At 58.8% G+C, this 15421-nt stretch overlaps 1 protein-coding gene across 1 annotated transcript in view; it reads left to right on the forward strand.

Annotated features, from left to right (window-relative positions):
- Positions 1-3225: 3225 nt before the first annotated feature.
- PITPNM3 (PITPNM family member 3) overlaps positions 3226-15421 on the forward strand; it is an 89370-nt gene continuing 77174 nt past the window's right edge. The window contains exon 1 of the mRNA XM_036838148.1: positions 3226-3313. Coding sequence (XP_036694043.1) covers positions 3292-3313 — 22 coding nt within the window. The 5' untranslated portion in view covers positions 3226-3291. The remainder of the gene's footprint in view (positions 3314-15421) is intronic.

Genomic DNA, 15421 nt, shown 5'->3' on the forward strand with positions numbered 1-15421 from the left:
TACCGACTCCACCGGTTGCAACGTGTCCAAAAAGGAAATGAGTGTAACCTGGCGTGGCTGCCTTTCCACGGGGCACGTTGGCTCCTGATACGGTCACTTACCTCTCCCAGTGCCTGGACACCACCTTGCCCAGGATGGATACCCAGGCCTTGGTCTGTCATGTGGAGGAGTCACCCCAGCCATGTCCTCTCCGCACCACCTGGACCGCTTCGCTCCATCCACATCTGTGTTCACACTCTCCTGGGGAACAGGTAGCATTGGCCTCTGCACTGTTTTCCCAGTTCTCCAGGCTGGAGTGCTTGGCTGGGCCCGGGGGCAACGGGCTACTCCAGAGGCGTAAGCTGAACAGACTGTGGGCAGAGGAAAGGGTCTGGGCAGTGGGTCCCAGAGGAAAGATCCTGTCTGGAACCCTGACCCGTCCTCAGTCACAGAGCTGGGAGGCCCAGGAAGCACCGGCTGACTCTGGCTTCTCTCTCCTGCAGGCAGCTGAGGTCAGCGTCTCTAAATTGCTAGTTATTCCTTTCTTCAATTAAGGACAATTCTTCTGACGCAGGAAGTTAACTCCCAGCAGTTAATCTAATGGCCTTGAGTCCTGATGTGTTTGCTCTATCTGCAGGCAGGGCCAGAACTTCCTTGGTAGCAGGTCACAGCCCACACATTCAGGAGCTGCCCTGGGGGGCCAGGGCCCCATAGTCCCCGTTGGACTCCAGATCCACGCGGCAGCACTGATCTTCAGACAGGGACTGGGGGCTGCGGTGGAGGTCCAAAGTGGAGAAGCCACGGATGGATTCCCGGAAGTGGGTTGTCACGTGGCAAGCCTCCTCCATCTCTGGCCCACTGTCTTCTCATCTGAGAAATGGGGGCGTGAGGAGGGTCCTGGCTAGATGATTTCTGTAACTCCCATCAACTCGGCATCTCCCTTACCTGCCCCACCCACCCCTCCCAAGGGTTTGGTGGTGACTGGACAGAGAGTGGGAGGGGTCTCAGTGCCCACCTCCGGGAGCATCTTCCCTGAGCAGGATGTGTTTGCCTATGAAATACACACACGCACGCGCGTGCAGTGCTGCCTGGAAGTAGGGCCCCTGCCAGACTGTGGTCAACTGCTGCCCACAGACCAGGTGGCCGAACCTGGACATTATCCAGGCAGTCAGGTCTCTGACTGTGCCCTGCCTGCAGGGAAGGGTGAGAACCAGGCCCAAGGGATAGAACATAGGCTCTAAATTTATCCTGCATAACCACAAGCACCGAACTTTCTCAGCCTCCCTTTCCTTTTGTGTAAACTGGGGATAATACAAGACATCCGAGGGTATTATGTACCGAGTGCCTGAGGGTTAAAAGACATGATATATGTAAAGCCCCGAGCATACTGCGGGTCCACTCATTGCTGTCCCTGCCTCCACCATGCCCGAGTAATGGGGAAAGGCTGCAGGGATTCACTCACACACTCCCAGCTGGTGACGGATGACACACACCGGCCAAGAACTGTGGCTTCAACCTTGGAGCTTCTGAAATTTTGTCTATCGGTCAGCCCTGCTGTCTGGTTCTGGGATCCAGAACTCTGGGGACTGAGGGGTTCCCTGGGATGTGGGACTTTCAGTGCTAAAACCAGGAGTCTCTGGCAAACCAGGATGGTTGGTCCCTCTTGATGAAGCCACACTAGGGAGTTTAGACAGAGGGCCCTTGGTTTTGTTGAGTGAGGCCCCAGAAGGACCCACAGGTGGGTCATCTGAGGTGCAGATTTCAGCTCAAATGAGGGGAAACCTTCTCACGGTCAGCAGTGTCCAAAGGTGGAAGAACTCTTGCTTGAGGTACTGAGCTCCCTGTCCTTGGATGTAATAAACCAGGAGCTGAAGGGCCACTTGATGGGGATCTGGTGGATGGAGACAAAGCCCTGGGGGGTGGGGTGCTGGGCTAAATGCCCACTGAGGACCCTTTCAGCACCATATGTGCCCCGTTTCCATAGAGGGGCTAATGGGACTCTGGAGTTGGGACACTGGCTACCCTAAGGGTGGAATTATCCTTTTCCCTGGAAGGCGGGTGTGGGACAGGGTGTGTGGGGTGCCTGGCTACAGACGGTAACTGGGCTTTAGCCCTTCCCAGTTCCTCAGAAGGAAGCAGAGGGCATCTTCTCAAGGGATGGTTTGGTGGGAATTGAAAGGTCATCTGAGAGCAGATAGCCCCTAGCCCTTTCCAGCAGCAGAGCCAGGCAGCCGGCTTTGGGGATGTTGGGAGCTGCCAAAGGCTGGGCAGACATCTGCTGGGCCCACCGACCTGGCCCAGCCTTGAGCTAGGGAGAGGACGGCTCTCCCCTGGGGCCGCCCATCTGGCTACCACCCAGGCGTCACCAAAACGGCTGGCCTTCTCCCGCCCCCTGCTGGGGCTGGGCTGTGGATCCCCGGCCTCCACCAGGCAGAAGCCACAACCCCGGTCTCCCCAGCCTCCGCTGGGCCTGTTCACCAGGATGTCTGCGTCCCAGGTGTGGGAAGCACAGGGGGCTACTGCTCACAGCTAGGCTCCTGGCCTCCCCAGACTGCTCCAGCCTGGAATCCCAGGTGGGCTTTACGTGTATTTTACAAGTTCCTTTAGAACTAAGGGCACAGAAATCCCTTCCCCTCTGAGGCTAGTTCAGGTCCAGGTTGTGGATTCTAGAAATGACAGCCTGGAGTTGGCGCTGATAGAGGGGTCCATCTCCTGCCTCTGACCCCTGGAGACACCTCTCTCTGGCTTCGCGGGAGCCTCCCGGTGCCCGCCCTTCCTTTCTCTCTCTCCTCTCTGCTCTCTGTCACTCTCCAGGTGCCAGGGTCTCGAATCTCCTCCGAATTTCTCTCCCCCTCCCCGTCGGTGTTTCGGCCCAGGGCTGTCTCTAGCGCCCAGTCTCAGTGGCTCTCGCCCCCGACTCGCGGTCCCGCGTGCGCATCTCCGCCCGGACCGCAGCGCCTCCGCGTCTCTGCGCCCGTCCGGGGCTCGGAGCGGAGCGTTTCGGAGCGGCGGCCGCGGCCCCGGGCAGGGGTGGCGGCCCGCGGGGCGGCGTTGGGCGCCTTCCTCCGTCAGTCCCTCCCCGGCGGCGCGGGGGGCCGGCGCGGCCGCCGCTCGGCGCCTTTAAGGGAGCGGGAGGGAGGCGGCGAGGCGGGCGGGCGGGGCGGCTGCGGTGGCGGCGGCCGCGGCGAGCGGGGCGGGGGCGCGGGGCGCGGCGCTCGGAGTCCGCTCGCGGCCGGAGGCGGCTGGGCGGCCGGGCCGGGCTGGGAGCCGCGAGGAGAGCGGGCAGCGCCGCCGGAGCCCGCCGCCCGGGCCATGGCCAAGGCGGGCCGTGCAGGTGAGGGCGGGCGCCGGGAGGGCTGGGCCGCCGGCGGGGGGAGGGACCCGCGCGTCTCGAGGGGGGGCCGCCGGCCCAGGTGAGCCCCCGGCGCAGGTGGGCGGAGGTTCCGGGCGGACTGAGGGGGCGGCGGCGCGGCGGGCCCCCGGGAGCGTGGAGAGGGGGCTCCGCGCGCCCCGCGCCCTTCCTGCGCCCCCGGTCACCTCGTGGGACACCGCGTCCCCTCGCCGCCGCCCCGCCGGAAAGGGCCAGGTCTGCGGCGCCTCTGCCCAGCCCGGCGGTGGGGAGCGATCGCCGCCCTCCCGAGGCCCTGGGCAGAGCCGGGCGCGGGGACCGAAGGCGAGGTCCCGCGGCCGCCTCGCCATCCCACGCCCCCCCGCGCCAACCAGGACGCGCCCCCTTGTCCGGCCGCTCGCTCTATCCAGGACGCGACAACCCCCCCCCCCCCGCCCCCAGCTCAGTCAGGAGACCCAGATTTCTTCTGGGGAAGGAGGGGTGCCCCGCTCCGCACCGGCTAGTGAGCCGTTCCCCCCTCCCCCCTCCCGGACCCTGGGAGGCAGAGCCTCAGGTGCGGAGGTCTGAAGCGGGGCCTCTTCTGGGGTCCCCAGGGCTCTGCCCTCCCCCAGACACAGGCCGTGTTGCCCGTGATGTGAGGGAGTGGGCGTTAGTCATTCGTTCATTCATTCAGCCAGACGTTCATTCACCAACATCTGCTTTGTGCCAGGCCCCGAGCTGGGCACTGGGACCAGGAGGTGGTGGAGACTCTGCTCCTGTTTGCACTCTCTGGGCCCATGGTGCCTTGGGAGGGCGGCGGAACGACGATGGCAGCAAGCCTGGACACAGCAGGGCTGGCTTGGGAGGCTGGCATGTGTAAATCCACCGTGAACTCACACCCAGCCTGTGACGTTGGCAGGTGCCATGCCATCCCCTTGGACTCGGCATTGGTCTGGCATGAACCCCACCCTCTACCCACCAGCGATGACAGTGATGGCATGAGTGTGAGTTCGCCCCTGCACACACTTGGGCTGGATACCGCTGGGCTGTGTGTAAATCCACTGCTATCCCACAAATGCTGCCCTGACCAAGGGCCGGGTCCGATGCCCCTGTACATATGCTGGGTGTGTGATTTGGATGCCTGAGAATACACTCCCGTTCTGTCCCTGAGGAGTCCCCTTGGGGTGGGGCTGGTTGTGTGAGACACAGCAAGTACGGAACACATCTAAGCACCCCCTTTCTCACTTCCCTCCCCTTTCCGCCCCAGGCGGCTGGGAAAGGCTGTCTCCCTGGGTCCTTACCCACCCCCGCTCCTCCCATAGGGCACATGGCAGGGTGTGTGTCCCGCCCACTGCCCCTGCGCCTCTGCTGCCTGTGTGTGTGCAAGTGCATGCACACCCCTTGCACAGATCACCTGCCCAAGCACTGTCATCACAACAGCAGTTAACAATTGCTGCTTGTCCGAGGTACCAGGCAATGTGCACAGCCATGCCGGGAGGCAGGAAGTGTTACTCTTCCCTTTTTAAAACATCTGGAAACAAGTACTCGGAGAAATAGCTCCCTCCAGGTGGCCCAGAGGGTCCTGGGCAGAGCCTAGATGTAGACCCAGGCTGTAAGGACTCCGAGTACTAGATTTTCTCCATTGCTACCCTCGTAGGTTGCCCCCCTCACAGAACAAAGATGTTGGTTCCAGCCTCTCCACCTTGGTCTGTGGGTCCTTTGGTCTCTAGACTGAGAGTCCGTGGAATTCGTTCCAGTGACGGGTGAAAAACTGCTCTGCTTCGAGCATCAGTGCCTGGTGTCCTAAACATTTTGTCTTTCCTGCTGCAGTTTCGTGCTTGGCCCTTTCCCTCAGGGCAGCCGGACTGCCCTCCTCTGTGGATCAAACCACCCAGGCTCTTCCCTCCACACTCAGCTGCCCCACCCCAAGGAGCCTTTGGGATTGACCCGAGCAAGAGGGGATCGCTCCTCCTCTTCTTAGCTCTTCCAGGCTCCTTTGCATTTTGTAAAGGTCCCTTCTCTTCCTAAGGCTTCTAAGCTCGCTGACTTGAAGACAACTTGTGGTGATGTGCACGGATGTCAAATCTGTGTTAGGGTGGACTGGTGAGCTTTAGAACAGAGGGAGTCCTCGGAGGTAGGAGCCCCGGTCCCTCTCTTTACAGCTAGAGAAACTGAGGCCCAAGGAAGGGCTGTAACTCAGACAGGGGTGGCTATTCAGGACCATCTACCGCGGATGGACAGGCTGATGGTCAGTGAGAAATGATCAGGCCTTCACTCTGGCAGGGAGAGGGTGCTATTAGAACCAAAGGAGGCTGAAGGCTGTGAGAATCTGGTCTGTGAATGAGGGAGTGTGCTCTCTGACCTGTGAGGTGTTCCGTCTAAAACGGGTCCAGGGAGCCACTGACTAGAGATAGGGGCTTGGGCCTCAGGGCCACCATAGGGCATGACTCCAAGGTCATCACATTGTAGTCTAGTGAATGCGTCCCAGACCTGTGCAGGGCACAGCCTGAGCAGCCAGCCATGGCCATGTCAACTGTGTCACACAGGAGCTGAAGGAAGGCAGTGAAAAGGACTTCCATGCTGCCAGGGGAACCCAGGTACAAGAGAAAATGTAATCAAGTCCTAGAAAGGATTGGATAAAGGGCAGAGGGTGGATCCCCAACGGGGCAACTACCAAATCTCTGGGGAGATTTCAGCACACAGAACAGGATCGTTATGGTTGCCCCGTGTCCAGTCTTGAGAGAAAAGGCAAGAGGAGGAGAGCCATTGGTCTGCCCTGAGGGAGCGCTCTGTCTAGTGGACAAAGGAGGAGAGAGGCCTACCTTGGGGATGAAAGTCTGCAGTAGGGAGGTGAGGGCTGGCAGTGGGGAGGGGCCGGGAAATGCACAGAGCTACCTGTGGCGGCAGGCCTCAAGTGCGGTGCAGACAGAGAGGAGGCCAGTGGTGGCTTGAAAACAGTGAAGGCCGAATTTCTCTAGAAGTTGGGCCTTAAAGGCTGGCAGAATTTGGACAGGCAGGTGGCAAGGGCAGGCTTCCACGGGCAGGTGAGGCTAGGAGGGTGGGACGGGAAAGGTGTAGGTATGGCGGGTGGGAATGGTGGTGGGTGGGGAGGAGGTGCCCAAGGGTGGCAAAATCTGTCTGGCTGGGGTGAAGCGTCCCTAAGGGGGTGCAGAAGGCCGAGAGGAGCTCCGGAGAGCGTGGAGGATGGGAGGGTTGTGTAAGGCTTGGGTGTTTTGACAGATCCCTCTGGCTGCTCCTGGGGGGGCAAAAGCGAGGCCAGCCTGGCAGCGCTGTCCTTAGTTGGGAAGAGTTTGTGCTGGTTCTTGCCAGCCGCACGGCCCCTCCCTTCCTCCCTGGGCCCCTCTACCCGTCCCTCCACACCCCAGCATGTTGGCAGGGGTGTCCTGCCCGCCCGGGGGCAGGGCAAGTGGAAGGCCCCGCCGGGCAGGAACAGAGACAACAGCCAAGAGGGTCTTGGAACCTCTCAGGCTGGGCAGGACCATCTGGAGAGGCCGGGCTGGGGCCACAGGGCTGGGCCTTCCAGGCTGGAGGGAGGAACCAGTTTATTTGCTCCCAGGTGCTGGCCTCTGCTCTGAGGGGCGGAGCCAGAGGGCTGGACTGTATCAAACCCAGTAATTCGAGTGAGTAAATACTGATCCTATAGTGGCAGAGCTGAGAGGACGCTTCCAGAAACTCATGTTCAAAGCCCTCACCATGAGGGGACACTGAGGCCTGGGGTGTGGGGTGTAGGTATTTGCCCAAGGCCACAGAAAAAGGTGGTGGCAGATCTGGGCCCAGAACCTGTGTTTCCAGAGTTTTGGCTAGGACCCTTGTTCTGCTGAGTCAGCTGCCCCCTCACCATCCCAAAGCCAGACCTTCTTCTGGGCCCCCTGCTTCACGGCTCCCAGGTGGTGGTGTGGGGAGTGGCCGGAGCTCTCAGAGGACAGAACATTTGGAAGCTTCGGAAAGGGACCAACTCTGGGATTCTCAGGACTTTGGGGAGGTGCCAGGAGATTTGAGGCACGACTCAGAACTCCCAGGCCGAGGGTGCTGGGATGGCTTCGCTGTGTATCTGGGGAAGAGCATCACGTTTCTGCGTGGAGATTGCAAATGCACCTTTTCAGGTTCCAGGGAGAAGGCTAGGGCCAAATCAGATGCCTGTGTCCCAACTCAAGGCCTTTCGAAAACTCTGCCCCCAGGAAGCCTTTGGGGCCTTCTGTGCAGTCGGGGAAGTGCTGGAGCTTGGGCCAGTCTCTGGTTCCTCTGCTGAGTTACCTGTAACAGTAGCCGACCTAGCAGGCCCTAGCAGGCCCCAGATTGAGACCCTTTGCTGCCTCTTAGCCCTGGCTGTGGTGTGGTGTGGTGAGTCAAAGACAGTACAGTTAAAACAGAGTCTACCCCCAGTGCATGAAGCCCCAGTCCTAGCTGGTGTTCGAGTGGTGGAACACAGAGTATGAGGACATGGCTCGGCCCCCCTTGCTGGGGCCATGTCTGTGTTGGACTGGCCAGAAGTGGGATGTTTTCTCATATACATCTTAGTATACAGTGGTAATTCATGGCTAGAAGAGGCTTGGAGGTCTTCTGGTCCTACCTGTTAATTATGCAAGTGGGAGACCGAGGCCAGAAGGCAAAGGGTTTTTCTCTGAGCTCTGGTGTCTTCAACGACAGAGGTTGTGAACTCCAAGACCAGTGAGGCTTTGAGGACTGGGAGCTACTCAGTAGGATCTGGGTGCCTCCCAGAAACTCTCTGGATTCCAGGCTTGGGAGAGGGAGGGAGAGGGTCAGGGATTATCACGAAGTAGGGCTGATGTTATTCCCATTTTATGGATGAGAAAACTGAGGCCTGGAAATGTTAAGTGTCTGGTTCTAGGGTCACACATAAAGTCAGAGGCAGAGCTGGGATTAGAACTTAGGTCTCGTCTTCTCTGGGATTCAGCATTCCTAGGAGTTGGACTGTGTAACAAAGAACAGACCTGGCTCTGTCACTGGTTGCCCTTGAACTGCCCCTCTGGCCTCAGTTTCCTCATTTGTAAAAGGGGAATGGGAAGGAATGAGTTCGGGGGACAGGACAGCTCTGAGTTTGCGCCAGCTCAAACATTGCTCTCTTTTCCTTCTTGGCCTTGCTCCCCACTGGCTTTACTGTGCCTTTTGGGCCCTCACCTCCTCCCTTCTCCTCCCTCACAAGGGTGGTGGGAATGGAGGACAAATGGGGAGCTGAGGACCAGGACATGGAGAGCACCTGCCTCTTGGGGGTCCCGGGGCCCCAGCCTATCACCAGATCTGCAGCCAGGAGCCACGTGGAAGGGGCAGCCCGGGCCCCCAGGGGAAGGGCTGGGAGTGGGAGGGGGGGAGGAGAGAATGCATAACAGATGAGTCTGGAAATCAAATGGGATCTGAGCTCCCCACGCACTCCCCTCAAATCTCTTTATACTCCCTCTTCTAAAATTCTTGTTTTCTAAAGAGAAGGGAAATGCTACACTGCAGCCCCTTCCGCAAACGAATGGGCGCCTTAGTGAGTCACTCCGGAGGTAAATGCCACCTCCAGGGCCCCACGTCTGCCTGCCTGCGGAGGCCTGCACAGCGTGTGGCCACCGGGGGCGCGCGTGTGAGGTGCCCCCTGCCTGTCAGCGGCTGTGGGTGGGGCGCTGGTCCCCTGCAGTGGGGCCCCCACCCCCGCCTCCTCCAGACTCTCCCCAGGGTGGCATTCGTGAGGTTCACTCGCGGATGGGGTCACGGCTCCAGCTGGGGCCCGGCTGAGGCTGGGGGTGGCACGTAGGGACTTGGGCTGTGACCTGAGTGTGGGGTGACTACAGGACCTGCGGGGGAGGGCGTTTGTGGTTCTGGGGCGGTCAGGGCTGGCAGCGGGGCAGGTGCTAATGCATCTGCCTCTGGAAACCGGAGTGCTCGGGCGTCCAGCTGTTCTCTGCAGGTGTCCTGGTGGAGGGATGTGTGTGTGCTTGTCTGGAGCCTCACCTTCCGTTTTGAGGGTCAGCCTGTTAATTCGCAGGACCTGGGGCAGGGAAGGCCAGCAAGGTGTTCCCCCTCCCAGATGACCCGCTGTTCGGGGGGGAGGGGAAGCAGCCGTCTGTTAGCCGCCGGGGATGCCAAACAAGGGTTTGAAAGCAAAAATAGAACGCATTGGGTTCCGTCTGGGAGGGGGCTTGAGTTCTGGCGGATCCGAGAGGCCTCTTCTGAGCTGTCTGCCGCCGATGCTGTGTTTGCTCGGCTCAGTATTTGCAGAGCACATCATGTCCTGCGCTCCTGACCTCCTCGGGGATGGATCTAGGTGTGCAGAATCCGGGCTGCGGGCTCGAGGGCCTGCAGCTGTTCCACGAGTCTGTCTTTGGGGGGTTTGGGGCGGCTGTGGCCGTGGTCCAGCTTGCTGCCCTCCTGATCAGAACTCCCTTTGGCCTGCCATACCCGCCCCCCCACCGCCGCCGGTCCTCCAACTTCCCACCTCCCGTGAGGCTGGTCTCAGCTGAGCAATTCTGAAATCATCCCTTGTGGTAAAAGGAGCTATTTTCAGCCTTCCCATTACTGCCCAGTGGGGGGTGGGTGGGGTGGTGTTTATCCCTTTGCTGCCTTTTTGTTTCCTTCTTGTACAGTGTAATCTGGAGCAGTGGTGAGAGCATTACGCAGCCCTGCCTCCGGGGGTCCCGGCTGGCAATTCCCGGTGCTGTGATTTGGCACCAAATGCAGAGCCTGGGGGCAGAGGCAACCTTGGACCCCATCCTTGCTCTGTAGTAACTCCAGAGTGGCAGGTAGCACAAATGACCCGTCGGAGTCACCTTGGCCCTGGCTGGTGGGAGCAGCTCCCCCTACTGCCGCTTGCTTCAGGCTGACGGTAGCCTTTGGTGACCTTACCAAAAAGACCGGCCAGCTCATTGAGGTGGAGGCTCTAAAGGAGCCCCCCGCATCCTCTGCTGACTCTGTGACCCTCCCCAATCTGTTCTCCCCATGCCCTGATTGGATGCCTGGGTCCCTCCTGGTCTCTGTTCCCTGTTCCCCAACAGTGGGCCCTGGGGTGATCGGAAGGGCCCCTCTGTCCCGTCTTTGGGCTCCCCTGCCCTCCTGAGAAGCCTGCAGGTGGCAGAGCCATCAGTGGTGAATTGGCAGGTGCTCTGGGAGCTCCCTTTAGAGCAGGAGAAAGCCTCTTCCCTTACGGAGCAAGAGTCTGGTGGGACAGAGCAGGACCATCTGGGGCTTGAGAGAATTGTCCAAACAACTCTGAACTGTTGGGGGCCGAACTGGCAGAGCAAATGAAAGTACAATAGATAGCCAAAGCTATTAATCACTAATCCTCTCCTAAATCAGGGTAATTAATGGGTATTTAAGTGGCATATTTATGAGGATACCAGCAGGTCTTCAAAAGCACATCTTTTCCCAAAGCGACTGGTTGGCCCAACTGTGTCCTGCTGGGAGACTGGGGTTGTCATCCCACCCCCAGGCCACCCCCAGGCTCAGGGAGCATGACGGGAGGCAGGTCCCGTCTGAGCTTCCCTTTTGTCATCGCAAAGAGGGATCGGAGCCCTTCTGAACTGACCTCACTGGGCTGTCGTGGGGATGATAGAGGAAGTGAAGGCCGTGCAATCCCTGGCAGTGGTGTAAAATGCTGTACAGAATTTAGTGTTAGCTGTGAAAATAACCTTGAAGTTATAGGATACAGTGCCTTGATTGTGCCTGGTGCTGTTTATGGCCGGGGTGAGGCCTCAGTCGGTGGCTAGAGGCATTCCTTTTTTTTTGAGTCATTGCCGAAACGTGTGGCTGGGTCCATGACTGGGTCAAGGCTTAGTGTGTGGCTTGGCCTGTGCTCAGCTTCATGGCCTGGTTTGAGTTCAGGTCCCAGTTGTTCTGGGATCGGGGTTGTGACTTGATCTGTGGTCAGCTCGAGGTTAGGCTGTGGTTGAGGTCAAGGTTGGGCCATGGATAGTCTCAGGAAAATTCTGCATCCTGGAGCCTCAGCCTCAATTCTTGAGTCCACCCCTGGACTGATGGAGCTACGTGGGTCCCCTGGAAGCTGGATTCCTTCAGGGTCCTCCAGGATCTGGGCTCCAGGTGCTGGGAGCCCCAGCACACAGGCCCTTCTGGGACTCCTGGCATGTGCCCTGAAACAGCCCAGCACACGAGCTCATCAGTGGCGCATACAGCAGTTTGGGAGATAGTTAGGACATGTTTCTATAGCAACCACCCCCAACCAGCACTGGTTTCCTTCAATAATGCCTTTTTCTGGAATCAGCTTCTCCTGGCCTCTTGTTTCTCCCTGGGTGGCCCCATAGCCCCTTGAAGGCTGAGCATGGGCTGGTTGGCCCTGATTGGTCTGGTCAGACTCATCCTGACCCAGAGAGGGGGCCTGAGGACATTCCCTATGGGATACTTCCCTGAGAGGGGGCCCTCCTGAGATCTACCCGGTGCTGGGCCATGCTGAGTGTAACAAGAGCTTTCTCTGTGCCCAGCCCTGGGCTGGGAGAGGCTATGGGCCTGGGGAGGATTCCTACCGGGTTTCTGCCTGGGGGAACCCACAGCCCAGTGGGACGGGCAGGCCTGGACCTGGTCTGCAGATTGGTGCTCTGATGGGCACAGGTAAAGGACGTTATGGAAGTACGGAAGAGGCAGGCACCCAGACCAGCACTGGGGTCAAGGAAGGCTTTCAGCTGGGGTAGGGCGGGCATGGAGGGTATTTCGGGTACCAGGACGTTCAGGAGCAAAGTCTTGGAGGGAAAGAACATGGTATGGGCTGGGGGGTGGGGGGGGGCCCTTCCCAGTGGCGACGTGTTACTGGAACCCAGACTTTTGGGTGGAGGGGCTTGCAGACAGAGCAGGTCCTGGCCTTGGGTAGCTCAAGGTTTGGGGAGCAGATAAGACACAGCCCCAGGGAGCTGCGCCGGTGGAGAGGAGAGAAGGGCCAGCCGTGCACCAGGAGCAGCCCCAAGAGTGTTGGGGCTTGGGAGCCTCCAGCCTCAGGGTGAGGAGGGCAGTTCCTACTCTGCCCTCTGGGCTCCCATTCCAGGGGCTGGAGGAGAAGGAGAGGGGCCCACTCTTGGGAGCTCCCACCTGTGAAAGGACCAAGAAAGGCCCGTGGATATCATGATTTATTTATGTTATTTAACAAACCCTTTTATAGCACTGAGTGCCAGGCACCATGCCAAACCTTTTTCGAATATTCATTCACGTAATCTTCATAGCAACCCTAGGGAAGGACTATTATTACCCCCATTTTACAGAGGAGGAGACTGAACACAGAGTGGTGTAGTGACATTTATTAAGATCACCAGTTGAGAAGTGGCAGAGTTGACAGTGAGAGGAGGAAGGCAGGGCTACGGGAGGAGGGGCAGAGAGGAGGGGGGCCTTCAGAGTCCCCCCCACCTGCCAGTAGGAGCCTTAACTCAGACTCTGCATCTCTCACTCTGCATCCAGCAAGTGGATGGACCCCTGGGACCCCAGGCCAGAACTGTGAAGTGTGATTCTAAGTATGTGTGTGTGTGTGTGTGTGTGTGTGTGTGTGTGTGTATGTGAGAGACAGAGAGACAGAGGAGACAGAGACAGACTGGAGATGAGGGGCCTGCCTGAATGAGCCCACAGCCGAGCTCTTTTCTCCCCCTCGGCCCTGTCCTCTTCCGAGGCACAGATTGCTGGAATCCAGCAGGCCTGTCGGGCCGTGGTTTCAGATGTGGCCTCAGGCAGGACCGGGCACCGAAGCTGCGGCCACAGTCACGGGCAGCAGGCTCAGTGCCAGGCAGCCCACCTTGGCCAGCTCAGAGGTGCTTGTGACTCCCTGGAGGTCTGGAAATTGGTAGGTGTTACTTGAACACCCACAGGGCCGTGGCTGTCACAGCAGACGCCTATGTCCCCTCCCTTGCTCTGATGAGCCAGACTTCTTACTCTTGAGGAGAAGGTTCTGGATCCAGCGTCTCTTGGAAATGGCCCGATTGCTTTGACCCATGTCTCTACTCCCTCCCACCCTGCCCCAGCCTGGCCAACCCTGCCCACCCTTCCTTTAAGGCTCAGCTTGGGCCTCCTCCCCCAGGAAGGCCTCTGGGCCCTTCAGCCTGCAGGGTGTCTGCCTCTGGGAGGTCCTGTCCACACCTCTGAGACGAGGTAGGGGTGGCATTTAGCCCAGAGGCCAGGCTGCCCACCCCTCCTTTGTCCTGTGCCCTGGGCAGGGGCTGTGCAGGGCTGGGCCCCGAGGCTGGCACCCAGGAGCCGGGATTGAGCCCATTCAGCTCTGTCCCCAACTCCTTCCTCCTGGGCACCACCTGGCCCAAGGTCTGGCCCAGGAAGAGTCGGCCAATACCCGCCTCCCTCACTTTACTGTGCCAGGGCTTTCCTCACCGTGAAATGTCTTCCCCCTCAGACTGGGCTCCTGAGAGCAGGGCGGTGACTCCCTTCTGGTGGGGCTGACCCTCAGGCCGGGCTGCCCTGGGGTCCCTGGTACCGGGCAGAGTACCCACTGCTGGCTCCTGTCCATCTGTCTGTCTGCCTATTCCTGCGTCCCTGGGAGCCAGGGCCAAGGTAGGGAAGTGGGTGACCTCTGGATGCACCCACGCTGGGGAGACCCAGGCCTGAGACAAGGTCGAGGAGACTGCACTGGACCTGATGGCGGCGGGTAGATGCGCCAGGAGAGAGGGCGGGGATGGCTCCTTGCAGCCCCTCCCACTGCAGGCCCCCCACCCTACCCCGAGCTTTGCTGGGGGACCAGCACATCGTGGGGTGTGAAGGGTCGTTTGTTTCTCTCTGGATTGCCGGGAAGGATTGGGATATTCCCCTTTCTCTTTATCCTGATTTAGAGGTTTTTTTTAAAATTTGGCCATGCTTCGAGGCATGTGGGATCTTAGTTCCCCAACCAGGGATCAAACCCACACCCCCTGCATTGGAAGCGCGGAGTCTTAACCACTTGACCCCCAGGGAAGTCCCCTGATTTAGAGTTTTGAATAAGTGTGGTAGAGAAGGTGGGACAGAAGAGTCTGCTGGAAGAAGTAGGCTGAGCCTTGGGGTTGCGGAAGGGACTCTGCAGCCTGGGAAGGGAAGAGAAGAGACCTGGGCCCCGCGCCCTGAGCTCTGCTACAGAGCACTCAGCATGGTGGTCCTGAGCACAGACCCTGGAGTCATATGGACCTGGGTTCAAATCTTGCTTCCATCACTTATTAGCTTTATGACCTCAGTTGAATGACTTCACACCTCTGAACTTTATTTCCTGAGCTGTAAGATGGGGATTCATGACACCCACTCCACGAGGCTTGGTTAGGATTACTTTAGATAATACCTGTGAAGCAGCTAGCAGATCATTTTTGTTCATTAGCTTGTTTGCCAAACACCCCTTGGCCCTCTTCCACCTGGGACCCTGTACTGGACACAGAAAATGCAGAGAGGTGAAGGGCAGGGACCCACCTCAAGGAGATTGTGCTTCTGGGCCTTTGCCCTCACTGTTCTGGGATCATGGCACCCACCTTCTCTGACTCTCAAGATCACGTGTGGCCTTTAGCCACCTGACCTGTGTCCCCTATCTCTTGGGAGACTTCCTGACCCTCTTGGGCATCTGTGTTTCCCTCTTCCTGAAGTGTGCAGGTGATAGACTCTGGGAGGAGGTTGGAACCTTAAAATCCACCTGTTCTGAGCTCCCATCCACAGCAAGCAGGCAACCCCTTACCTTATCCTAATCCTAAACTTAACCCTAATCTTACCTGGTCTGGCTCCATTTCCTCTCTCACCTCCCCTTACACCTGTCTCCCCCTCCGTCACTTGTTCCAGCTCTTATCACAGGCTCTCATCCTCCTCCTCTGTCTGTCCATCCCACACGCGTGTGCCAGGAGCATGCATACACATACAGATGTACACACTCGCGCTTAGCATGTCTGGCTCTTTCTCATCATTCAAGTCTCCACTGATCTGACACCTTTTCAGAAAAGTCTTCCCCCTCACACCCCCTCCCAAGATACTCTGTCTATCACTGTTTTCCTTTTTTGAAGTATGATCTTTGCCGTTCACTAAAAAGCCTGCACCCTGAAGGAAGAGACGAAGGGAACATCTTCCACCCAGGAGCCAGGTGACGGCTGCTTCTTAACATGATCCGTTCTTATAGGTTCTTTTTTACACCAGGGTAGATAACTGAGATCCCTC

This window comes from Balaenoptera musculus, chromosome 20 (assembly GCF_009873245.2).
Source record: "Balaenoptera musculus isolate JJ_BM4_2016_0621 chromosome 20, mBalMus1.pri.v3, whole genome shotgun sequence".
In the NCBI taxonomy this organism is placed as follows: domain Eukaryota; kingdom Metazoa; phylum Chordata; class Mammalia; order Artiodactyla; family Balaenopteridae; genus Balaenoptera; species Balaenoptera musculus.